The sequence below is a fragment of the Sipha flava genome, unplaced genomic scaffold (assembly GCF_003268045.1).
Source record: "Sipha flava isolate LNK unplaced genomic scaffold, YSA_version1 257_pilon_pilon, whole genome shotgun sequence".
Taxonomy (NCBI): Eukaryota; Metazoa; Arthropoda; class Insecta; order Hemiptera; family Aphididae; genus Sipha; species Sipha flava.
This window is the reverse complement of record NW_020272911.1, coordinates 792,459-820,099: the sequence shown is the minus strand read 5'-3', so window position 1 is coordinate 820,099 and position 27,641 is coordinate 792,459. Positions and strand designations below refer to the sequence as shown.

Genomic DNA, 27,641 nt, shown 5'->3' with positions numbered 1-27,641 from the left:
ATATATATCTAATTATAATAATTAATTGAAAATTATATAAATGAAATTATAATTCAAAATGGTTTTTGATACTATTCAATTTCTAAAATATTACGAAGAACATCCTTGTTTATGGGATAAATGTATACCTGACTTTAAGAATAGGCAAAATTAAAACAATAAGTGAATCAGTTAATTATAAATTATAATAAAGTGAATAATAAAATAAACTAGTGACACTGTTAGTCAATTTTAATTAGCTATCGCACGAAACACAATATTTGTTATGACAATTATTGTCACCGTGTAAACGCTCATCTTCATGTGACAGTAGCTGTCGCATTACTATACGACAGTGCTGTCATGACTGTACTGTCACCATGTAAACGCGCCTTAATAAATATATAATAAATGATAATAATTATCCACTCAGATGCATCTAAAATTACGCGTTTTGGTAAAATACTTGCTTTGCACCAAGTAGGCTATTATTATTTATTAGTTATTAAAAAATACAATATTATATATTATAATTCCAATTTCCAAGCATATTTATTTTTATAAATAATTTTATATTTTATTTATGATTTGTATATTTACCTCACCATTTTACGAGCTATACATTGTAATCGCGTACTTATAAATTAACATGTGAGAGCAACTGGTACATTCGATTGAGGGCAACTAGTACATTTGGTTAAGGGCAACTGGTATATTTTTAAAATCTCGATAAGAGGCGTAGGGGGCAACTGGTCAACACCTATCCTATCTGACAATGCACCATCGGACAAAGTCCTAGTCAGATACCCACTGAGGGGCTTAGGCTTCATGGTGGTTGTTTCAGGAGCAACTGAAATGTTTAATAAACAAACGTTTGTCCAGGAAAAAGTTCCTGGTGACGGCTGCTCGTCAGTGCGGTACACGGCTGCATAGGTGAAAGCTCCACGTGGACGTTATGTGGTGCAGGCAATGGCGAATATCCCAGAAACCTAGCTGCTCTACCGGTTGAAGTAAAAGACATCAAAGGTTGTCCGTAACCATAAACGGACAGAGGGAGGATAGCCCTCGATCTGACCAAGGTGAATGACGGGACATGACACCCGCGTTTAAATGATACGGGGCACAGAGTAACATGATACCCCAGGGCGGGTGGTCCTTTCAACGACCCGATAAGGCCAGGACAGTCTACTGCCCCGGTCACTGTTGAACCTCTGCGGCCCGTATATAGCTCTCAGAGCTAATATACGGTCTATAGTTGTAGTTGTAGGAGAGCGTTCGCAAGAGCTAATAATCCAGGGAGACTCATTTACAGTACACCTGCACTAGCATAATCAGGGAGTTCAAGCTGTATACGTTGTTTAATCCCTTTTTCAACGAGATTTAAGAAAATGTAATTTAAGTTTTTATAAATAATTTAAATAATTGGTCATGACCGTCTACTGGTTATTACTTCATGACTCTCCAGCGCCCTAACAAAAATCCTTAATACTCCTAGACATTCCCATACGCAGTTTGATCATATTACTTGTTAAAAGTTTGTAAAAATCAATTTTTTTGTTAGATATCTATTCCAAAGTCAAAATCTATCATCATAACAAAATATCTAAGGTGGCTATAACTTAAACTAAACTTATTTAATATATTAAATAATATTTTAAGTATTACTTACCCTAGATGTAACTAATATTTACATGAATATATAATTATAAAATTTAGGAGCCGTTAAAATGAAGTGTTGAACATGTTCAGACAATTGTTTATGATTTTGTCTTTCGGTGACTGGAGAAAAAAAAGTCGATGTTAGTACATAAACCAAGAAAGTTTACAAAACTTCATGAATAGTGATCGGGACTCAAGGATAGTAAGGATATGTAAAATAGTAAAATAAAAATAAAGTAAATATTATTAAATTTTCATAAAACTTACAATATAATATAAGTATTGTTTTATTTGTATTTAAAAAAACATACAGTAGCAACTGTAGTTACATTATATGGTCATTGGCCATTCTTGAATTTGCTTAAAAAAAGAAACAAATTTGTTAATAGTTAAAGTAAAACAATGTTTAAAATGTATAACTACCTATTAAGTAATACATAAATATTTCAATGCATATAAAATAGGTAGTTACTTTAATTTTTTTTTTATTTATCACAGAATGACTATAATATTAAAACAATTTAACAAACAAAATATTTGGTCATGTTTACACAAACTGTTTTTACCAATTAATTGCTGGTGTTTGTACAAGATCAATCACATTTTAAACACTATATTCAAGAACATTTTTCGGCAAATAAAAAAAAAAAAAAACATTTACTAAGAAAACAAATGAATAGAAAGTTTGGAATCCTAAATATATAATCGAGAATACATAATGATTACATTAACAAAATGCTCTTAACAGTAAGTACAGTATTATATTAAAATAAATTATTGATTATATTCAATTAATATTTAATTGTTCAATTGTTGCATGTTAAACTGTAACTCCCTTTAAAAATTGAATCTTCTTAACTTTTTAGACATATTGTATAAAATATATGTTAATATTTAGGATGGATATTCTTATAAATTTACATTTTGACTACTACTTTAACAATCAATTCCAACCATAGCAACTAAATTGTTATTTTAAAAATGGTAAACAAAATTACAAAACCTATTTGAGCATATAAAAAAGCAACATGCCAGTTGTTTAAGTTAAATTATTCCATTAAACAATGAAAAATACTAATTTGATAGTATACCACCTTTTTTAATACATAAACACAACTTTTAAAATTATAATCAACAATATTAATATAATAAATGCAAAGATATTTCAAGTTTTATGATTTCATAAATTTAAGCTTGAATATATAATGAATTATAATTTAATGGGATATTAGTTACGAATAATAACGTAATATCTCACTTAAATATCTATGGAACATTATTGAGCTGAATAAGACATCACCATTCAGATGTCATTTGATTTTAATGAAGAAATATACATGAGACTCATAGTCAGAATTTTATTAATTAATGTTTGTTGAATATCCATTTTGATAAACAATATAAACTTAAACGAATAAATAAAGAAATGTAGAAAAATATTAAAAATCTAATAATTTCACTATAAAAATTATTTTAAAACATAGGCAATACAATTTTAAGTCTCCATTTTTATACTCTACAGGCCAACATTTTTTTTTTTTTTTTTAATGACCAAGCATTATTTATTCAGTCTTACAACATGATACCAACTGACTAAAATTATAAAATAGTAAAAAGTGTTGAAAAACAATGATTCATAATCCTATAAATATCCCAATAAACGAATAACCCAAAAATAATATTTATAATAAAAATAATAATAAAATAGAATATGAAAATAATGTTATGATTGGTTTAAAGGTTGATAAATAATGCTACACTATAGTATATACAAAAATACCAATAAACCAAAAATAAACATTCAATAAATAGCAATGGGAAATTAAATAGAAACATTTAAAGCATTAAATCACAGTTAAATATTGGTTTATAGGTATTTTTATAATAATCAGTATAAAAGATAAAATAATATTTTCTTAACAAAGGTATATTCATTAAATAGTATATACAAATTTGTTCAACATCTTTTTTTTATGTAAATATGTTACTAACCATTGTTCGTTGAGAAGTTTTCATTCCAAATATCATTCATGGACTGCAATGCCATTTCATCTTTGGGTAATGCATCTATGCTTTCTAATGACTTTATATAAAACATTAATTCGGACGACACAATTCTAAACAATTTAAATAATATGCAGTCTTAATATGCAACATGCAATAATATTAAGTTATAATAAGACATGTGTTGACTTTACATCCAACTAAATTGGTCTACCTAAGTTTTAAAATAAATAAATATATTTAATTAAATTACCCTCGTAAAGGTCCATCATTATTTGTGTTATCCATTTTGTTAATACACTCATGTAGGATTTCTTTAAAAGTTATATGTATTTGTCTATATAAATATTGAATTTGAGTTTTTGGCAGTATACTTGCAATGGCCTCGTGAAGTTTACATATGTGCCTGCAAAAATATTATAAAAAAGAACATTGAGAAGAGTTTTTGAACTAAAACGCTATATAAGATCAAGAAATCTTAAAATATCATTCCATAATATCATGATAATTATTACTATGGATACGATTGGTCATTTGTAGAACAACAATTGGTGTAACTTCTTTACCACACTACACCTTAAATTAATAAATTTATTATGTAAATAATTCATACTTGCAAATATTTTGAAATGATTTGGACGGAATTGGAGGTTTAGCCTCCCAGTTTGACATTTGCTGCATTATTATCTGTTTGATAATATCATGCAGTTTATCTTGGATGTCTTTTATGTGCTTTGTTATATCATTTTTAACTCTGTTAATTATTGTGCTCACTTGATTTTCATCCAAAAATCCTAGAAATATTAATTTATAAAAAAGTTAATGTAGATGATAATTTTAGTTTGTTTATTTTAAACATTTTAAATAATTATAAAAATATATTGATACCATAAACAATAATTACTCGAAAAATGTGTTTGTATAAAAGGCATAATCCATAATAATAGTTGTAAAGCTCTAAGTGACAGCACTAAGTTGGTGCAGGTAATCTTTTTTAAACCTGTTCTATTTGAAATCGCTTTAGCTTGGAGTACTAAATAATATGACCTGGAATTGTACTCTCTTAAAATGTCACATACATAACGTAACAAGCTCTGTGCAGCCAAATTAATTTCATCAGCCTTTGTACAATATTCAGTAACCATTTGAATCAAAAGCAATATAGTTCTAAAAATTGTATTAGATTATATTATGACTATAATAATTATAAAAAGCAAATAAATATTTACCCAACCACTGCAAAACTTTCATCATTAACCATTAACATCTGAGCAGGTTTGGTAGAAGTTTTTGGTGATAATAGTTTGGGCATAGAAAACTGACCTACAAAAGCATTATAACATGATTAAAATATGTTACACATATAATATATAAGAAGCTTAACATATAATCACATAATTTTCATTTAGTTATTTTTTGTAGTTTAAAAATAGTTAATTGTATTATTTTATAATAATTACATATATATATATATATATATATATATATATATATATATATATTCAAAATATACTAAAAAAAACATGAATATTTCTTTAATGAAAATTAAAATATTAAAAACATACATTTTATTAATATTATCATTCTTAATTACTTTTGTGGATAATTTATTTATTATAATAATTATTATTTACTATCTTAAAATCTTTTATTTTTTTTTTCTTTGTTATATTTTTAAGCTCTATTATTATTATTTGTATTTATATGCATTTCCTATTCTTTACTTGAATTCAAATGTATATCTATTGTATTCAAAGAGTACCGCCTATTAATTATTATTAATAAATTAATAATATGAACAGAATGTATTCTATTGAATGGTATACAATGATAATAAAATATTTTATTCTAACTACTGATGCATAATTAAATATCATAATAAAGACCATAAATACCAGTATTTTGAATGTATTCAACTAAGTGTTGAAATTCTGATGGCACAACTTTTTGGCGCCAATTTTCACTGTCTAATAGTAATTGCAATTTATTAATTTTTTCAGTATGAAATTTTTTAATAAAATTATTGGCCTGAAATACATTATAGCTGTAATGATATATATATATGGCATTAACATTTAAAAATATAACCTCTGATTGCATAGCAGTTTGTAATATTTTAAACCCAATATCTTGATTAGAGCATACTTCTACATAACTATCACTCAGCTGTTTTATACAATCAGATAAACGCAACAACTGGTTCTGATCTGATAAACAATAATTACTGGATTCTTCATCACCATTAAATTGTTCAGTATTACCATTTACTTGTTCACTCTCAGCATTATTTAAAAAACTGAATACAAAATTAAGATTGAAGACAATAATTTATGTATTATAAATAAATTAAAGACATACTTGGCACTTGAACGTTTAGTAACTAATTGAGCATATTTTTCAACAGCATACTTAGTCACAGAGTTTAAAAGATTTGTCAGCTTAGATTTGACTTTAAAATAATCTTCTTCGCTCAAATTAGAGTCAAATGACGGTTCTTCTAAACTAAAATAGATTTTATTTAAATCATCAAAATTAAATAATATACAATGTAAATGTATAAGATAAAAACTTCATATCTTACTCTATAGTATTTTCATTGTGACAATTTAATTTCTTGGCACTGACATTTAGTGCATGTAGCATAATAATATAGCCTGCCTAAAATATGAAATTAAATTTTAAATCAATAGTTACAATCATTCAATATTGAAAGTTTTATACTTTTATATACAATCATCTAATAATTTTAATAGAATTAAAAATAGAATAAGTTTTTCGTCCATTTTAAATAAATAAGATAAATAATTTTTATAATTCATAAATAATTAATTCATTAAAATTATTAATCTTTAAACACTCAAATATCATATACAATGAAAATATGATTACTCAATCAGTCTTTCAACCAACCTTTATTCTTCGTAAAAGAAGAGACAAAGTGTATGAACAGTCTTCTAGCATACTCAACCACTCATTGGCAGTTAAACAGTGCAAATAACTTTCTAAACTTGATGACTGATTGACCTGGTGATCAACATCACTATTTGAAACTATATCTATTACACTTTTTTTTATTGCTGCACTAATTGCTGCTACACATTCTTTGTTATATGCCTCCAAGAATGCCCAATTTTTTCGTCGCAACATTCCCATAAGTATTGAATATAATTTGTCCTAGTAAAAAAGTAAAGAAAATATTTTATTACTATTATATTATTAATGTTCATCTAAAAAGTTGAGACATACTTTTTCCAAGACTTCTGTGCAAGTTCCAACTAATGGTCGATTGAGATCTGCAGATGAACACCTTTCAAATTCACCAGCCATTAAAGCATCTATCATTTTAATGATTTCATTCAGTTCTGAAGTTAAATGCCTAAAACAATAATTGAAACATAAAAATATATATTTTATCAGATCAATAAATACTTCATAAAAATACTCAAAATATGACTTGAAGTGACGATTCTATGACTTTCATTTTTATTGTTTATAACTTAACACAATAAAATGTATAGGCTATACACTAACTGTGTACAATCAAAAATAATTCAAAATAATACACCAAAAGTAATATACAGAATTATCTAAATTCTACGTAATACTTATTAGGTATACATGATTTTATAATTTATTTCTAATTATGCTATAACTTTTACAGCCGCTTGATAAACTACAAATATAAAGAAACAGACATAACAGATGTTAGCTAGTCTTTGAAAAATGTAATAAAATCAACAAATATTTACAAAGTGCTAAAATCAGTTTTATCAAATTTAAGTTTACCATTAGTCCATAATTTCAATATTAAGTCTTTTAAAAGAAAATATTAGTTGAGAATTTAATCATTTGTTGTAAAACATCAAGTTTAATACAAATTTTAGATTCTGACAGAATTTAAAGGCAAAGATATACTGGATATACTGTTACCACACATCCCAATGATTCCAATAGACATGCCTTTCGAATTAAAATTTTGGCAATTTCGAGTGTGACTTGCCTTTACAATAACCATCAACAATCGCTACAAATGTGTGTACTAAATTTGGAAAATCCATGCTTCCCACATAGACAGATGTATGTGGCATGCTCACATGTCGAAAATCTTCTGATTTATTTGTGTAAGTACCAGAAGGAAGAAGAAAAAACATTATGTATCTAAATGCATTTCAATAAATATCATTCAATTAAATATTTGAATTGTCAAGCTTTTCTTGATTAAACGAATAAATTTACATAATGATAAAGTAAATTGAATATTGTAAGATTATTACATAGTATATTTTAACCGTTACTTATCTATATGTATAAAAATATACTGCTAGCATAATCATAAATAAAAAATTGAATACACAATTTGAGACATATAAGAGGTAGGATTTTTAATGGGCTATGAAGTACATGGATTCAACTAATTAAATTATAAAAATAAATTTTAACAAAATACCAAAATAATTTTTAAAAATTAATATAAATAACTATTTAAAAACTAATTTAATATTGAATATATATTAACAATACAATTTTCATTAATATTTAAATATTTGATTCACATAACATTGAAATATAAATTAAAATGCGGTACCTAATAGATTTTATTGATACTTTAGATTATCATTGGTATTTTCATTTTTTTTTTTTATTTTTTTTTTTTTTTTGTACACAATGTATGTAGATAATACCAATATTGTAATAAGTTTGAGATAAATGTATTATTACCTGAAGCAATGTACACCTGAAAGTTCTTTAGATAATAGATCCTTGGTAGTATAAATTAAATCTAAAGCAGCAACGTAATCAGCAGCTGACAATAGTACTTGTATTGTTGTTTGTGTGTGATAAACTGTAGCCATTAATTTCAACTATAAAAATACAATTATAAAGTAATAAATAATAATAACACTTTTTATTATATACAACTATTTTATCTATACCTTATCAATAACATTGCTATGATTTAAAATGATGGTATTATTTTTTAAAATTGTCATTGATTTTGAAACAACTTTTTCATCTACTTGTCTGATTCTACAACTAAAAAAATGAACAATAATTATTTATTAAATGTAATACAATTGACTCAAAATATATTTACATGAATTATTCTACAACTATTAAGAACTAATTTAAGATGAAAATGTATACCGTAAATCTTTAGTTAGTTGAATTGATTGGCGAATTTGCTCCATAAGAGTATCATGTGATGTCATAGTATGAAAAAAAGCTTCAGATTTTGAACTTACTTGTTGTGCAATTTTTACCTCAACAGTATCCAAATAATGGCTTAACTAAAAAAAACAATATAAACATCAAGTTAATAACAATCATTATACTGTATGAATAGTATACAATTAAAATTACTTTTTCTTGGATAGATTTATCAGATATTCTAATATTAGCCGTAGAAACATTGACATGGGTAGATGTATCTGATGTGAGAAAAATATTAGGAAACACAGCGAAAAATGTTTCATGTTTACTGAGATCGAAATGAGGTTCCAAGAATATGGATGGCACCTCAGATAAATCATAAATGACCTTGTCTAAAAATAATAAACATACATAGCATTTTAAACTGTATACATAATTTTCTTTTATTAATACTTAAATTTCTCACCTGTTGATTTGGATAATCGTAAATTCGGAAATTGCTGAAGAACTTCAGCAGGATAGTCTTGTTTATCTCTTTTCTCTTCGAGTTCTACATGTTTTTTATGACGCTAATAATTAATTATAGTTGTTAATAAAAACGAGAAATAATGAAAAATCAAATTAATTCCTTACTTTAGCTATACGTTTTAGATAAGTTTGAAAGTGCTGAGGTCTTATTACAGGTAAATGTTGAGGCGGTGAAATAGGACATGTATCAGTAAATTTATCGCCCCATATCTTGGTGAAAAAATCTTTCTAAAATTATAATGTTCAATAAGTTTTTAAAAATAATTATACACAGTAATTACATTTTTTTTATATAATACTAAAAACATACAGATCGAGGACGCCTAGGATCATTTAAAACAGTTGCAAGACTCTGGGAAGCTGAATAAAAATTCCATTCATTTGTTGGTCGTTTACTATCTGAAGTCTTACGGTAAGTTGTGAGACAAGGAATTGATCGGAATGCATGATCATGTACAATATGTTTTTTATAATCAGACTCATTAGAATTTTTTCCATTCCACATAAAGCAATTTCCATTGGAGTTGTACTCACAGAAGTACTGACTATCTTTTTTTCGACTGTGTACTTCAAATAAATGTCTATAAAAATATAAATCAAATATAATAAACATTATTATTTATCAATAAAAAATAAGCATTACATAATGCATTTATTGATTTTATTATTTATCAATCAATTGCATACCAGTTTAATAATTTAGTTATAGATTTGATTATAACCAATAAATGTATTATTTCTTAAATGACAACTAAAATTATAAAAAAAACCTATAAAATAGTTATGATAGTCTAACTAAGGAAGATACCTAAGAAAATTAATACTCTCATCCAACATATAAGCAATCTCAATAACTAAAAGTTCAACAGCCAATTTATGTAATATTTTATAATATAAAAACAGAAATAAAATACTAATTGAAAGCTTATTTTTCATTTTAATTATTTATCTATATTTTTTTTATCTATTTATTGTTTTATACACACAAAAATTATAAAATTGGAAGAACTCCATAGTTGAGCAAATCATAAATTATTAATAGAAGTATAATATTCTTAATATGAAATATATATTTTAACTAAATTACTGAATGATTTTCAACTTTATTTATTAAGAGTTTTGAATGTTATTTAACATTTATTGACCATTATTCTTGAACATTTTTATGTACAAATAAAACAGTCACAATTACTATTATTAACCTTGACTTCAAACAGATCTTAGTATTACAACAATTTATATTTCAGAATATTACAAAACAATGGTCTAAAAATGCAGAAGTTTTCAATCAGTGCAATATTTTAAGTTAACATTTAATTATATACATCCAATTTAAACAAAAAACCATGTACAAATACTGTTGTATAAGTAATGACTATATAAAAGTGTGAATATACTATGTCTATCAAACAACTATGTACTCACTGCTGAAACTGATCTAATTTTTCGAACGTGGCATTGTGGCAAATGCTGCACTTATGCCAGATCGGTTCTCTGGTCACAGCCCTATCCATAATAGCACCAATAACATATTTTATGCTTTTAAACTAGCATAGGCTGATTGATCGACTCCACGTTCGTTGGTGGACAGACTACTCGTCGTCCCAAGATCTAAGACGTCATAACTCTAATTTCATGGGTACGTGACGAACTACTGTAAGCGAATCGAACGGAAATATCTTCCGCAATTAATACCGAACAATAATATTACAAGTACTAACGTTAAAACTCCAAATGTTAAATGGAAAATATCTATACGTTATCAACGAACAGTGACGTCGAATGTTGATAACATTGAATAATCGATAACAGGTATTGTATATCTTATCGGTATGATAGCAACACAAAATAGATTAATCTATTCTGTGATAGTAGGTCTAAAATGACTGTAATATATATATAGAACAAAATAAGAATTTGAATTTTCACCAATTATTATCTAGTATTTTTTAACTCATATTTATTTTTTCCTCCTAGAAATGGAATCTGCCCTAGATATAAGAGGCAACAATAAGCTTTCCATTGCCAAGGAAACTTTAGAAACAGGTATTACACATTAGAAAATAGTAGTAAATACATATTAAGTTTTTAAAATACTTTAAACTAAGTGTAATATTTATAATCTTTGGAATGTGTATTGTATTATAATTCTTGCTGAGTATTTTTGGATGTACCCAAAGCTTTCGATACTGTCTGGCATGAGGGACTACTCTTCAAATTAAAAACTTTATTTCCAGCCCCTTATTATCTCCTCTTAAAATCGTACTTGGAAAACCGCACATTCAAGGTTCGCTACAACATTCTAAACAATTCCCCATTGCTGCAGGGGTCCCGCAAGGCAGCGACTTAGTACCTTTTCTGTACATCATTTACACGTCTAATCTACCTACCTCTGATGAAACAACCATTGGAACTTACGCAGACGATACTGCACTTTTATCCACAGCTGCTGATCATATCACTGCAAGCCTTCAACTACAATCACACATTGACACACTTTCTCAATGGTTCTCTAAGTGGAAAATTAAAATCAATGAATCAAAGTCTTCCTTCGTCACATTTGCACTCAGGCCTCATAACTGCCCTCCCATATCAATAAATAACACCATTATCCCTCACTCCAATGAAGTGAAATACCTTGGCTTAATATTCGATAGATGTCTAACATGGTCATCTCACCTCAAAGACAAACGCAAAAAGCTTAACTCAAGACTTCACCTTCTAAGACCACTCCTCCACTCAGATCTTGCATTACACCTCAAACTTATATTATATAAAACTCTTCTACAACTACTCTGGATATATAGGGTAGTAATATGGGGCTCCGTAAAAAAATCAAACAAGAGAACTATCCAAGCATTCCAGAATATCTGTTGTCGTCTAATTACTGGAGCACCCTGGTATGTCTCCAACAATGCATTAAACTCTGACCTAAAAATCTGTTCTGTCAACGAAACTGCTACTATATACTACAAACGCTTCCATGCTAAGCTTCAATCCAACCCCAACCTGCTCATCAGGGACCTCGCCATACTCATACTACCTGGAAATCCAACAAGAAGACTCAAGCGGAACTGGTGCTGCCGTGATCTAAAAATTGTATAAATTGTAAAAACAAAAATTGTAAATTTTAATTGTTAATGTAAAGCCACTAGGTGTCTCTATTGTGATATTTCCTACCATGTTATCTTAGTTCATAGTTTTTCACCCACCACAACTATTACCCATTATACACCCTCGTATAGATTGTAATTTCTCAATAACGTCATATTCTTTTTAAAATAACATTTTCATAAAAGGCATAAACTTTTGGATGTTACTAATTTTATTTGTATAGTTAAGATTACTTCTATTTTAATGTTAGTTTGAGTACACTATTAAAATTATATGCTTTAACATTTTTTATGACTTGAGTAATGTACATTTTTGTAGATAAGCGTATCAATATAATAATAAAAAAATTGCATTTTGTATTTAGCATCAAAATTAATACGCAGAAAAATACCAAGAGCTGGTCATTTAATGACTCCAAGACATTTGTGGATTCAATCAATTCCTTCCAAAGTAAATAAATAATAAATTTTTAAACTGTATAAAATATAATATAGATACTTAATAACATAATAACCTGTTCATATAAATATTGCATTTTATCTTGTTGAAAGTTTTCTCTAATAAATTGTTCCTAAAAAACTAAGAACTTGACCTAAATGGAATATTTTTGCGGATCTTAGCAATTTTGTCACTTTTGTAAATGTTGACAGTTTTTTTCATTTATTACTAAATATTACTCGAAATGATCATTAAACTATTTGTCTATTAAACTGTTTTATATGAAGGCGTGTGATGTTGTCTTAACATTTACTAAAACTACAGACTACAAAATTATAGAATGGGTGAAATCACAAATTGTTGATGACTCTAATGGCTTAGGTCTATCAGTGAATGTCCAATACCATTCATCAACTGATTCTTACTGTTTTTACTTAACAGCACCATTTTATGTGTAAGTATACATTTTTGGTACATTTATTATCATGATAAAATTATTTTTATTCTATATAGTCTTATGAAAGCTGCTCAAGATGTATATTTACCAAAAAAAACTATTAATGGTGGAGGCTTAAGAGAGTTTATACTCTCTGAAATGAATACATTTGAAGGAATCGAAGAGAGTTCTAACTTTTTTACAATGCAAGAAAGGCAAATGTTAATTTTGTATGTTTTAAATACACGTAGAGTAAAAAGTTGTGATTGGCTCACAGAACTAGTTGAAAGCCAACCATTAAGTAATGTTATATTTATTATTTTATATGTAATAGATTTGTCTAATGTTTAATATTTGATTCCAGTTACAGAATGTATATACAATGGAATCATTGAACACTTATTTCCTGTACACGAAAATAAAACAATTAAATGGTTGCGTATTATCTGGGTGAAGTCTTTCTTTAGCTTCCAACCTTTGGATAAAGTTTGTGATTATTTTGGTGTCAAGATTGCCATGTATTTTGCTTGGATTGGACATTATACTAATTCTTTAATATATCCTGCAATTGCATATTCTGCATTTTGGGTAAATATATTATTATTATTGAAATAAATACTCAAAACATTTCAAATTCCAGCTATATAATATTTGATAATCTCATTTTATAGTTTGGGTTTGGAAGGAAATTGGACCAGTGGACGGAAGGAGTGTGGTTTGTTGTGTTAGCTTTCATGAATGTCATATGGTTAACAGTGTACTTAGAGACTTGGAAACGTTACTGTGCAGAATTGGCTTACCGATGGGCTACACTAGACCAGAGACATCAATTTTTGTTACAACCACGTTTAGAATTTAAAGTAAAATAGTATGAATTTAAAATGATTTATAATAAGTTGTTTTTCAATTCTTTTTTTAGGGTGAAAGACGGATTAGTCCAATAACTGGCAAGCCAGAAGTATGGTATCCTAATTGGAAACGAAGACTGTTCAGTTATTTTGTCAGCGCTCCTATAATTGGCCTTTGTTTAGTTGTAGTTTTTGCTTTAACAATATTTCAAATAAAATTTCAAGTAAATTAAGCAGATTTTTAACCTCTTTATTTTTTAAAACAACATGTACCTTTTCTAATGTAATATTTTATTGTCTTAGGATTGGTGGGACTCCTACATTGAAGCAAATGAATATCCTGCATATTTGTGTTACATTCCAAAAATAATGTTAGCGGTCATCATTGCTGTACTTGATGATATTTATAGTATCATTGCTATATGGCTAAATGATTGTGGTAAGTTGAACAATTAAAAGTTTTATAAAACATCTAAGACTCATCATTTTGTAGTGCCTACATGTCTACAAGTACAATTTAAAAATGTATTTTTATTAATATATGCCTAAAATTATTGTAAATGTGCGTGATAAAAGGTTTATAAAGAAAGATCAACTTGTTTCTATAAAATTTGAGTTTACTCGTTTTATGTGCACGCTGCATTAGAAAACTATAGGCTAGACACTGAATATGAAAACCAGCTGATCATTAAAGTTACACTGGTTTGTATTTTACAATAATTCACTAATCAATAATGAGTTATAAAACCATGTATCCAAAACTTAATACATTTTAAAAAATTTAAAAAAAAATGTATTGTATAGAAATCCTTCAGATTACATTAGTTATCAGATTACATATAGCATATTTGATAAAAAAAAAATTGAATCATGGTTATAATAGTTTGTTATTTAAAATAATAATAATAATAATGTAATTATAAATATTGGATACGTAGTTTCATATATTGAGCATTTTTGACATTTTCAATTAATATGTATCATAATAAAATATCTTAAACAATTTTTAGTTTCAATTTGTCAACTCGTTCTTGTCTCTCTTCTATATTGCTTTCTATTTACAAGATCAGGAAAGACTTCGAACGGTAAAAAAATCTCTTTATTAATTTAGATACTTAATAATTTTGGTGTTTTAAATATTTTCACACCACACCCAGATATTATTCCTAGTACCTCACAATTAATCAAAATATCTTACAACTTTCTTGATACTCCATTTCACATGTCTCTTCCTACCAAGCATGTCTCTCCAAACGAAATTGCTAATGAGATTTAAAGATTAAAACCCAAAAAATCCCCAGGTCACAACTTAATAACTAATAAGATGCTAAAACATCTCCCTAAAAAAACAATTGTGTTGTTGACTTTCATATTCAATTCTATGTTAAGACTATCGTATTCCCTATCATCCGGAAAATGTCCATTATTATTCTCATACTAAAACCAGGTAAACCCACCAACTTAGCAACTTCTTATAGACCTATTAGTATACTTCCTGTGGTTGGCAAATAATTTTTTAAGGAGACTAAGACCGATCGTTGAAACCCAAAATGCAATACCCAACGCCCAATTTGGGTTTCGTGCAAATCTTTCTACTATACAGCAAGTACACAGGCTAGTCGACAAAATGTCTTCCTCTTTTGAAAATAAACATTATTGCCCGGGTATTTTCTTAGATGTGGCTCAAGCCTTTGACAGGGCTGTGTGCCAAACTCTGCTTACTCTACAAAATAAAATTACTTTTCCAGCTTCCCTTTATTTATTAATTCGTTTATATTTTGAAAACAGAACCTTTAAAGTACGTCATGGTAATTATTTTAGACAAAAGACTAACTTGGAGTCCTCACCTCAAATCCAAAAGAAAGTTATTAAACACCCGATCCCACTTATTACGCCCTATATTAAAGTCCAAACTTCCTCTCCATAATAAAATACTAATCTATAAGTCAGTGCTAAGACCAATTTGGTCATTCGGTGCCAAAATATGGGGTTGAGCCAAACCAACGCAACTAAAAACAATCGAAACCTTTCAATCGATTGCCCTTCGTACAATCACTTCTGCCCGATAGTTTGTTTCAAATTTCATCTTTCACAAAGACTTAAATATCGAACCAGTTATTAATTTAGTTAAAAAGCACTATAAAAGTTTCTATCCCGAATTACATCTACACCCAAACCCTTTAATTGCAAACCAGCATACTGTCTCAATCCCCGGCAACCTCCCTTAACGTCTTAAAAAATGTTGGTGACGTGATCTTTTAGAATAAAACTACCATCTGTTCGCCTTTGAAACTCATCTGAAGGGTCCTTTCACTAGATAGCTTCCCTGACCAATGTCTCTCAGTTAAGTTTATATAATTATCATAATTACTTATTGTATTTATTTTAATACAGATTGTAAATTTATTTATTTTTAGTAAAAAAAAAAAAATGTGTATTTCCATATTGAATTTTAATGCTAGTATAAAGTACAGCTCAACTTAAATTTTCATATTACCATAATCATTTAAAACACTAAAATTATTTAAAATTAAAATGTATTTTTGATTTACTACTATTAAGTGACAACGATATGTACTAAGTTTTAAACTTACAGCAATTGGCCGTTCTTCTGATAACCAGACAATTGATGCGCAATATCAAAGAGTCAGCACTTCCATACTTGCTGGAGCAAATCCGTTTCGCCAAGATTAGTTTCGACCTATTTGGTGCATTGACGCCGTCTGATGGACCTGTCAAATCAAATGGCGAACGCATTGTTTCCCAGCCAGAACTTGAATGTTCTATGTTTAAAGTAAGTATATTGTACTTGTCGCAGCTATAAACTAATTTATACTTTCCATGAGTGCAGTTCAAGTATATAAGGGGCTAAGTGTAGCCCACTTTGGAAAACCGTAGGCTTATACAACATAAAGGAATATGTAAAAGGTTATTTATTATCTTTGATATATTGAGCTCTTGTGTATTAGTATTGATTATAGAATAATTTTATTATTTATTCAGGTCAATTCAAAAGTCTTCATCCGATTTCAAAGGTGTATATTTATTTTAAAAATAAAGATATAAGGGTGGAATGAAGTCAAAAATATTCATAAAATAATCAAGTTTTATTTAGTTTAGTTACAACTTATAAATGTTTAATATGACCCTTACAGACCACCCAACATACATCTATACGATATTCAAATTATTCCCAAACATTACTGATCATATCTTGTGCCATTTACAGCATCTTTAAACCTCGTTTTGAGCTCTTCCAAGCCTGTAGGTAATAGTGTTATATAAACTTTATTCTTTACACAGTACCATAAAAAGAAATCACAATTGAGGAAAAAACTGTCCTGAAATGGTAAAAATACGCTGTAAATAAGATTTTCACATTTCAAGTTATAGTTATTTAGTCATAATTCCATAAGTATTGTGAGTAGAAACTTGAAACTTTTACCCTATACCCTATTTTTTTCGTATTGTATAAAAATTTATATATTTATACAAAAAAACTCAAAAACTATTGTTTTTCTATACATAATGAGTAATGAGTATTTAAATGTAAATTAACATAAACACATTTAGGGGTGCTCATTTCGAAAATGGGGGTGCTAAGCACACCCAAGCCCCCCCCTCCAAATTGCGCCTATAACCAACGGGCAACGACCAACTATTTACTTATAACTATTAGTTTTACACAATAAGGTGCTTGTGTTAAATTATCGGCGAAACGAGTATGCAATAGGTATACCCAAAATAAACTTTGAATACAGTCAATAATATCGCTTTTATCTCAGTTATCGGGACCAGACGACCGATTTAGAATCAACCGTTATAGAAAACCTAAATAATATGTTCCCAAGAAAAAAATATCAAAGTAGTAGTAAAGTATCTAAATATGATCATAATATTATGAAATGTGTGTGTGTGTGCAGCGTGTATATAATACGTTTATAATGGTTAGCGATATGCTTCGTAAAAAAATCTTGGAAAAGAAGCAAGAAGCTTTTAAAAAAAAGATTATGGGTTCGACAATGGATTAGTAGAAGAAATAGTGTTGGCGCATCAAATTGTTTATTTTGAATTAAGAAATCACATTGATCTCCTGGTTCACTATTCGTGTTCGGGAATAAACTGGCCTAAAATTACCTAATTGCATTCAACTTCTGTCCGACGTGTTGGACTTCATGCAAGTTTGAGCATGCAAGAGCTTGCATACGTATTATAAACATTCACATTTGTTCAATTTTGTTCTTGCACGAGTAAAAATAAGCATACAAGAAATTACAATAGTGTGAACTCGGTATAATGATTTATTTTTAACATTTAACATTCACATACGTATAGTATAAATCTAAAATACACTATCGACGGACGGCGATTATCGTATAGATAAGCAATAAATGTACTTATGCATTGCGGTCGTTTGACGTTTATTAAATATTTTACAATGAAAAATTCTGCAAAATTTTTAAATTTTACCAAAATAAGGTAGGTACACTAAAAATTTGTTTGAACCGGAACGATGAACGTATTTTTTTTACGAACCGGAACGCTAAAAAAAAATTTTTCGTTGACTGTGTTCCGGTGCGTTCCGGTCCATTTCTAACCCTGTTTGTTTCTGTAAAGACTATTTAGTTATTGTAATTAGGAAAATGAATTCCAATTATAAAATGAAAACTAAAATTCCTTCATCGAAAAGAAAAAAACAAAGGTTTCATAAAGGGAATAAGACCATGAACCAAAATAATAGAAATAATGGTACAAATTACTTTGCAAACTATTGGTAGCTATTTTTTTTTAATTATTGTTGTACATCAAAACATGGGTACCTAATTTTCGATAACTACAATTCAACAAATATAGTATACTGCGATAACGATTACAATGAACGACTACCTGGATGATGGTACGGAAATAAGTGGTACCCGCATATACGCTACATATACACTAAATAATAATTTACAACACATAAATTCGGGTTGCGACGATGTGATTAGAAATTGCCTAAAGGTTGCTCCTTAAATAAATGCTATACCGAGGCCCCATTGTCCATAACAAATTTTAGAGGTGTATTTATTGAAGATTGAAGGAATATTTCCACTCTAATTTCAAAAAAATCATATAGGTATATTTATTTAATAAAATATCTGTAAATTAAGTATTGTTAAACATCAATTTAAAATGATATTTTTAACTGTCAATAAGTATCCTTTCAAAAGTAATTTTTTTACACATCCTTGCCTAATTTGTACCCGTTTTGTCTACTCAGTTTGAAGGTACATTCTCCGAACACTTGGAGATTTTCATCCAGTTTGGCTATGTAGTAATGTTTTCGTCTGCTTTTCCACTTGCTGCATTGTGTGCGTTCCTCAACAATCTCATCGAAATTCGCAGTGATGCGTTCAAACTATGCTATGTTTACCAAAGACCATTTGGTCAACGGATTAAGGATATTGGAATGTGGCAGGTACTTACGTGATTAAATATATAAACACAATCATATACACCGCAAAAGAAAAGCGTCATGCTGTTATTAAATTACTAAATTCTTTAAGGATAAGCAAGGCTAAATTTGAGTTTTTTTTTGACATTATAAAGATTAACAATTTTCTTAATCATTATATAAATATGTCATTCATATAAAATATTTATTTAAATTGTTTTTAAATGTTCTTAATTATTTTTTAATAAACATTAGTATCTATTTACAGCCTGGAAATACTTAACCTTCTAATTTCCCATGAGAAAATGTCATATTTTAAATCTGTACAAAACATTTCTTGTTAAAAATTCAACATTTTCATTTTGTTTTGAAATTAAACAGCTTGATAATTTCTCATTTTCATCTTTTTTTTTTCATTTTTTTCTGATTTAAAGATTTTTTTTAAATTAAACATTAACAAAGTATATTATAATCATGAAAATACTGTTTATAATGTAATATTTTTTATTTATTAATCATTATCTTTTTATTAATACTTTAAATTGTTCTCTTGCTTACAGAATATCATGGAAGTTATGGGATTTATTGCCGTGTTAGTTAACTGCGCATTGATTGGCCTTAGTGGTCAAGTACACCGTTTACTACCCGACATGACCGCCATTCAAACAGTTTTGTTAATTGTCGCTCTCGAAGTTAGTATTATATTAAATATGTTTAAATTGTTGTAATTAATGTTTTAATCATATAGCCTTCTATAAGAAACTACAATTATTTCGGATTATATATTTTAGTATGAAAATTATAATTATATTATAATTCATATTTTAAATTAATACATACATCTATGTATTATTTAAATATCTCTCTCATCATGAACCCAACACCCCTTAATCTTGACTAGCGATCCTATGTGGTTCTTTGGTTTGACAGCATATAATGTTGGCGTTCCGGTGTGCACTGAGCTGTCTGATCCCAGACATACCCCAGTGGATAGCTACTGAGATGGCTAAGGCCGAATATATCAGACGAGAAGCAGCTTCCAGGTCTCCGTAAGAACAGAAAATTGATTGTCATAGTTCACACATCTACAATTAATGATGTCTCAGCACTTCATTAGACAAGGCTTCACTGGATTTTATTTTTTACTATCAATTTTTTTCTTGTTTTTCGATAAAAAATTATTCGACTTTCTTTAATGAAATCTCTTTTTTTAATACACGCACAAAACTACCTATGGAATAAAAACGTAGGAATTCTTTCAACTTAATTTTTTTTGTGTCTCACTCAAATTATTAGCTAATAACTACATTAAAGACCTTTATGACTTGCTTTTTTTAAATTTATGCATATTATCAGGGTCAAATAAATATTTTAGTAGCTTCGGTTTTTTGACAGTTATCTACAGTTATATTATACATTTTAGTTATACACAGTTATACTTGTTATGCTAACAATTTTTATTCAATGATAAATTCTTAAGATACAGGTACATAAGTGTGAAACTATTTTGTTTGAATTATTTTAAAAATAAAATAATAATTTATAAGGGTTCCTGGCAAACTAGTTTTTATAACTTATGACAAAATTATTAGTATTATTTTTTTTTAGAAAATGTTAATTTTTGTATATTTTATTATAAAAACAAAAATTTACCACTTTATTCAAATGTTCAATCCTCTTAAATGCTGAAACAAGATTTATAATGTTCATCAACCTTTAATAAAAATAAAACTATTTTAAATTCATATGACCATTTCGTTTTTGTAATTAATACTATAGTTACTTATCATTTCATTATATGAAATGAATAACAACTACTGTAACTTAACCATGTAATTACACCTTTATTAATTTAAATTAGATTTTTTATTCATTATTTACAATAAAGTGTAAATTGTTTTACTATTTAAGATACTCACTAATGTAAATTCATTACATAAGTGTCTCCTATTAAATAAATAAATCCTTATTTGTATATATTATATTATATTTTAAAGTCATACAGGGTGTATCACTAATGTTTTTCCCAGATGTATCAATGATATTGTTCTATACCAAAAATAAAAAATAAATTTCTTCTGATTTTCAATTCATGATCAGTGGCAATATAATTACAATATAACCAATATATGTTTTGTTCTGAAATCATATTGTTAATACTTGCTTATCATTCAAAAATAAATAATTTTATTATTTCAAATTATTACAACAATGATGAACAGTGTTTTAAAAATATTGAATTAAAATAATGTTTATGTTATATTATTTTAATGATTAAAATCACAGAATAAAAAATACACAAACAATACCAAAAGAGCCTGAGTTCTTGGGAATAATTGGCACTGATCTTTCATCATATATTCACCAATAAGTCATCAGTTTTTCTATTATTATTTATTAGTACTATACTTCAAACTTCAATAATAATTATATTCATCGTTTAAAAATAACGTAAGTGCTACACATTTTTTATTTAAGATATTTTATTTGGTAGTTTTAAAATATATACATTTACATATTTCATAAAATTGTAAGCCAACATACATTTACAGACATAATTAAATGTATCAAACCAATTATACTTTTGTATACTGTATAAATATTTTTTAAAAAAAAATCAATTATTGCATAATTTAATTTTAAAGCTACATAATATAAACATGTACTCCAAACTAGCCTGATTGTATTACGTATATAGTTGATTAGAATGTTATAAGCAATATGCCTGCTACAGTACTAGTATTACAAATAGATATAGAGATACACCCTGTTCATCTGGAATATTTGTTCTATAATATAAAACTGTATTCAAATATTATGTATTTTAAATTTGTTATTTTAAAAATAAATACAAGACTGATACCTTTGAATCCCTTTATTTCAATGTTCTATATTTGTTGTTGCTAAATAATAAAAAAAATATCATCAATTATTTGTTTGCGTTCTTATATACTGCATTACCTACTATAGCTATTTATTTACACAAATGAATATCAGAGGGACCTTTGGAATTAACATCCTCTAAAACTTATATTTTATTTTAAAATGGAAATATATCAATAATTTGTGTTTAATATCAATTTGGCATAAATATACCTGATGGATATTTTTTCTGGGCATAATCTGGTTTACTAAATATGACAATCCGTAGAAAATATTTCTAGTGACTACTTGGTGCATTCAAGTTAATACATTTATTATACATATACTTATTAAAAAATATTGATGATATTTATAGTAAAAAAGCTGTATTAATAATAATATAAATATTTTAATTATTCTATATAGATGAATGAAACACTATGGGATACAGGTCATGCTTATTGGAATTATAAATTGGCTAACAAAAGTATAATTAAATATAATAGTAAATTCAACTATTGGACAAAAATAATATTTACAATTATACATATATTATGTAGCAAGAATTATGAAAGTATGATACTCAATAGTCTGAATCTGTGTTATATAAAAAATCCTAATAAACTCTTAAAAATAATTTAATAGTGATAACTCCTAAGGGGGTGAGCGGTTGTAACAGCCGCTTGCTCACCAGGGAGCGGCACTTTGTTTTGACCTGACGTCTTGTGCGTTTGGGAGACGGCCCATGCGTTTGTTTAGTAGTGTTTTTTTTTTATATTAATTATATTGTGATGTTAGAATAAGTATATGTATGTTGATGAAACAATAAAAGGAAAAATTAACAATAGATACATTATGTTTCGATATTTCTGTTACAGAAATGAAACAATTATAATTGAATAGAGTAGGGAATTTTGGTATTTATAAAGATGAAAGATGATATAAATTACAATAGTTTTTACATATTATAATTTTTTTTCTTTTTACATGTATATTTAACAAATATTATACATAATAACAATTTTGTACATAATAAAAATTTTACAAATATACAACAATTTCTTCCTTGAACATATATTTTTTTTTTTTTTTATGAGGTTGGATCAACTTCTATCATCGTACTGAAATATATTATATTATTATTAGTTAAATATTTCATAACTATATGATATTTATTTAACTTACTCAATTTTTTAGTGGCCATGTGGTCGTATATGTATATGATCGTCTAATACACATCTTTTGTCATCATAAGAGTTATGCGTAAGCTTTTTAGTCTTTATTGTTAACAGCCGGTGGTTGAATGACCTGATTGATACATTCTGTCTATAGGTATACATCTAACGTTGTATCTCCAAACAAACAACACTCGGTAGTGTAATGGTCTGTACCCCCGCCTGTCATGCGGGAGACCGGGGTTCGATTCCCCGCCGTGGATCCAATTTGTTGGAAGTGAGTCCGATTTAGAACGCACAATCCAGCATAATATGATGAAAATCAAATAGCTATGATGTGTCTTATAGTATAACGGTGTTTATTATGGTGATAGACATTGCGCGGGTTACGTGAATTAATACAATAGATACACAAAACACAATTGACAGAAATAATGGTTTCTGGTGGACGGTCCATGACGCGAGGTCATGGTATTCCAGTCGCGGAACACGAAGATACACCGATGCGCTCGGTAGAGGTGCATGTCTGACGTCCTCGCGACCATTCCAGGTCCGCCTCCTATGGATGGATCGGAAACCGGGTGTCGTGATCCATGGTGGTTGATTGGAAAAATAGACGCGATCGTCGATGGCCGTTGTAATTAACGGTCGCGGCGCGGTTCGCGTCATGGTCTTCAAATGTTGTATGATTTTTGACAACGTGCCCTCTTATGCCTTTGGCTTTGATTTTTTTTTCTTTCCCTTCTAAGCTGATTGTGTATGCTTTAGCTCTTAATGAACAAAATTCCTACCTAGTCTCCGGTCCGAAAACAGTCAAGAAACATTTTTTTGCTCGGCAGTAAAACATGGATGAGTTGATGGTAATTGGCTGTATCCATACGATCCAGCAGGATTGGATTGACCTTGCAGTCTTAATATAGAAATCTTCTGTCTCAATATAATATACCAACGAATCTGGAATAGGTAAAATAAATTAATAAATAATTAATAAGATAATCATAATAATTTACCTGTATCAGTATATATGGATGGCGCGAGGGGGTGGGAAATAGGGGCAGTTGCTTAGGGCCCCACGCCTTAAATTTTAATTAAGGCTCCGCAATTCTGATTCAACTGAACTTAAAATATTTTATTAATATAAATTATAAGATCCAACATTTATTTTGCCCAGAGCCTCGCGAACTCTAGCACCGTCACTGTCAGTGTACCTACATCAAATGAATAGCCTCCTTGTAATACACCTTTATGATGTTGTAATGATAATTATACATTAAATATTTGGATACATTCAACACTGCAAAACCAGTAATAATAAATAAATTATAGCTAGTTGTTAATAATAATATATACATACATAGTAGTATGTATATATATATATATATATATATATATATATATATATTTATATATATATATACATACATACATATATAGTAGTATATAGATTAGTTTGCAGAAATCTAAATCTACGATTTTATTTTCTAATGTTACAGCCGTTAAATTGTTCTCGAAATCTGTGCAATACTTGAACGTTGTGCGATTTATCAATGTCTGTAGGTACTCTTTTTTTGCTTGATAATATTTCTATCTTTATCCGCTTCCTCATGGACTCCATTGTTTAATCAATTTAATATTGCCCATGTGTGTATTATGTTTAAAACTACTCTTTGGTTATTAATGTAATGTTCCTACGTGTGTGTACTATGTAATTAAATACCTATTTATTTAATTATTTATTTATTATTAGTTATAATAATTATAACATATAATATAATATAATTAATATATAATATATATAATATAATATATATAATATATAATATTCCATTGGAATTATGCGTATGAATTTAACTTTGAGTGTACGCTGAGTGGAAAAAAGATAATATTCCAGGAATATTATCTTTTTTCCGCTCATTGTGACGCTAGTTAGAATGTTTGGTTTATTTTCGTCTATTTTTAGTAAAACGACGACAACCACGACAATCGTAAGATAGTTTTCGATAATAATATTATTATCGAATGTTATTATCTTAATAACGAAAACACATACACATACACTGAAGGGACCGCCAAAAGGGGTCCAAATGAAGTCTGTAGCTTTCTTAATAATTTTTTCAACACTATACCTGATAAAGTAAAGGAACTCCATATATTTAGTGACGCATGTGGTGGCCAAAATAGAAACCATACGGTGACTAGAATGTTTTTGGCAATGATGATAAATAACAGATTTTCCATCATCCACCAATATTTTCCAGTACGAGGGCACAATTTTTTGCCCTGTGATCGCAACTTTTCAGTGATCAAGCGAGCAGTAAGGAGGTTTGATCGAATCTATGTACCTAGTCAGTATGAAAATCTTATTAAGACCGCCAAAAAGTTCTCACCAACTTTTGAAGTAAAATCAATTAAAAATGATGACATACTAAACTTTCATGGATGGTGGCCTCAGTATTTCAAAAAAACAGCGATTGATATAGAAAAAAAAAGGTGAAAAATTCAGTATAAGCCAGTACAGACACTTGGTATATAAAAGTGAACTAAAAGGATATGTGAAGGCTTCTAACTTTATTGACGGTCTTCTAAGTGTAACTTTTAAACTAAATAAAACAAAAGAAGTGCTGTTCCCGGAGGATAAAATCTATCAAGATAAAGTTGCAGTCAACCCCAAAAAGATTCAGGAGATATCAAAAGTCAGACAATACATCCCGCAAGAATATCAAAGATTCTATGATGAAATTTTGAACCTGCCAACTTCGAATGGAGCAACTAGTGATGATGATGATGGAAATTAAGATTTTAAAAACCTATCAATTATTTTAATGTAACAACTTTAATTATTTTTAAAATGTGTATTATATTTAAACTAAAATAAGACAGTACTTTAAAATACTTTTGTACTAAATAAAGCCTTTTATTAAGAATAAAATGAAGTTTTAAAATTATTTTAAGATTTTATTATTACAGTGAGCGGAAAAAGAATAATATTCCAGCACTTTATTAGTATTATATATATATAAAAAAAAATTATCACGATATCATATTTTAGGAGGTTAAAGGTTAGATACAAACAAGTATTTTTTGTATACATAAAATTAACATACAAATAAAAATTAACGAATTAAAAAGTTTTTTTTAATTTTCCGAAAATCGGATGTTGAGGAATATTATCCTTTTTCTACTCAGCCGTTCAATTATGTGTGCCCATAACACGATAAAAGATAAGTAAAATAGAATAGTTTATACAATTTTATAAGAATTAGTTATAACTTATTCATTTGCCTAAAATTAAAAACTATTAGCGTCATATTTAAATATTATTTTCAAAAAAAAATTAATTACACTTCAGAAAAAAAAAATTGAAATTAAATTGAATTTAAATTTTAACGATTTTATCGATAAATATATAAAAGTTATAAGTTATATAAGTTGAGTACATATCTTATAGATCTCATGTGGATATCTGTAATAAATTATTTAAAATTAATTTTATTGCAGAGTAAACAATTTTGTTTCACACATACCTAAAATAATTTACCGTGTTTTTGATGAGACCTTTTTTTTTGCAAATTTTATAAGGATGAAACATATCCTTGTATTTTCTTATTATTTTTCAAATTATTATCAATATTGATATTATTAAAAATATTTCACTAGCTTTTTAATAACATTTTTAAGAACTGGAGGTAGTAAATGTATAAAATATAAATACATAAATAGAATATACTACAGACAGCCATTCAGGTTATTTTAATAAAAAATGAATAGGGTTTGCAAGGGCCTTAATATTTAAATAAAGTCAACATTATCCACACATTTAAGCTAATAATAACAGTTGACCTATGTTATGATATACAGCTAATTTAGATTTTATCCATAAGTTAAAATTACCCATATCATATAAAATTAATAATACATTCATTACTAGATTAAGTAGACTTGTATTATAAGTTTTCAACATCATACAGGGTTTTATTTAATAGAATAAGGTATGTACACATAAATTATATACA

At 27.7% G+C, this 27,641-nt stretch overlaps 2 protein-coding genes across 3 annotated transcripts; one reads left to right on the top strand and one right to left on the bottom strand.

The window, feature by feature from the left end:
* Positions 1-1,909: 1,909 nt before the first annotated feature.
* Positions 1,910-11,092, bottom strand: LOC112684757 (vacuolar protein sorting-associated protein 54). 2 transcript variants are annotated; one of them, XM_025556417.1, is made up of 20 exons: positions 10,747-11,092; positions 9,632-9,902; positions 9,427-9,549; positions 9,260-9,362; positions 9,004-9,185; positions 8,788-8,930; positions 8,577-8,676; positions 8,362-8,504; positions 6,889-7,018; positions 6,553-6,816; positions 6,224-6,300; positions 6,001-6,144; positions 5,731-5,938; positions 5,538-5,670; positions 4,872-4,965; positions 4,547-4,809; positions 4,256-4,436; positions 3,896-4,048; positions 3,631-3,755; positions 1,910-1,998 (listed from the first exon to the last, which is right to left on the bottom strand). In XM_025556417.1, exons 1-20 carry the CDS (start codon positions 10,833-10,835, stop codon positions 1,964-1,966), a joined length of 2,961 nt encoding a protein of 986 aa, XP_025412202.1. In that variant the 5' UTR covers positions 10,836-11,092; the 3' UTR covers positions 1,910-1,963. The 2 variants fall into 2 exon arrangements, with proteins under 2 accessions (XP_025412202.1, XP_025412201.1); XM_025556416.1 differs by lacking the exon at positions 1,910-1,998 and adding an exon at positions 2,107-2,496.
* A 111-nt stretch (positions 11,093-11,203) lies between these two features.
* Positions 11,204-21,150, top strand: LOC112684748 (anoctamin-8). The gene is made up of 14 exons (XM_025556402.1): positions 11,204-11,367; positions 12,800-12,885; positions 13,161-13,327; positions 13,387-13,610; positions 13,674-13,897; positions 13,981-14,169; positions 14,229-14,381; positions 14,461-14,596; positions 14,804-14,859; positions 15,168-15,242; positions 16,754-16,951; positions 19,418-19,615; positions 20,152-20,283; positions 20,522-21,150. Exons 1-14 carry the CDS (start codon positions 11,301-11,303, stop codon positions 20,642-20,644), a joined length of 2,028 nt encoding a protein of 675 aa, XP_025412187.1. The 5' UTR covers positions 11,204-11,300; the 3' UTR covers positions 20,645-21,150.
* Positions 21,151-27,641: the final 6,491 nt, after the last annotated feature.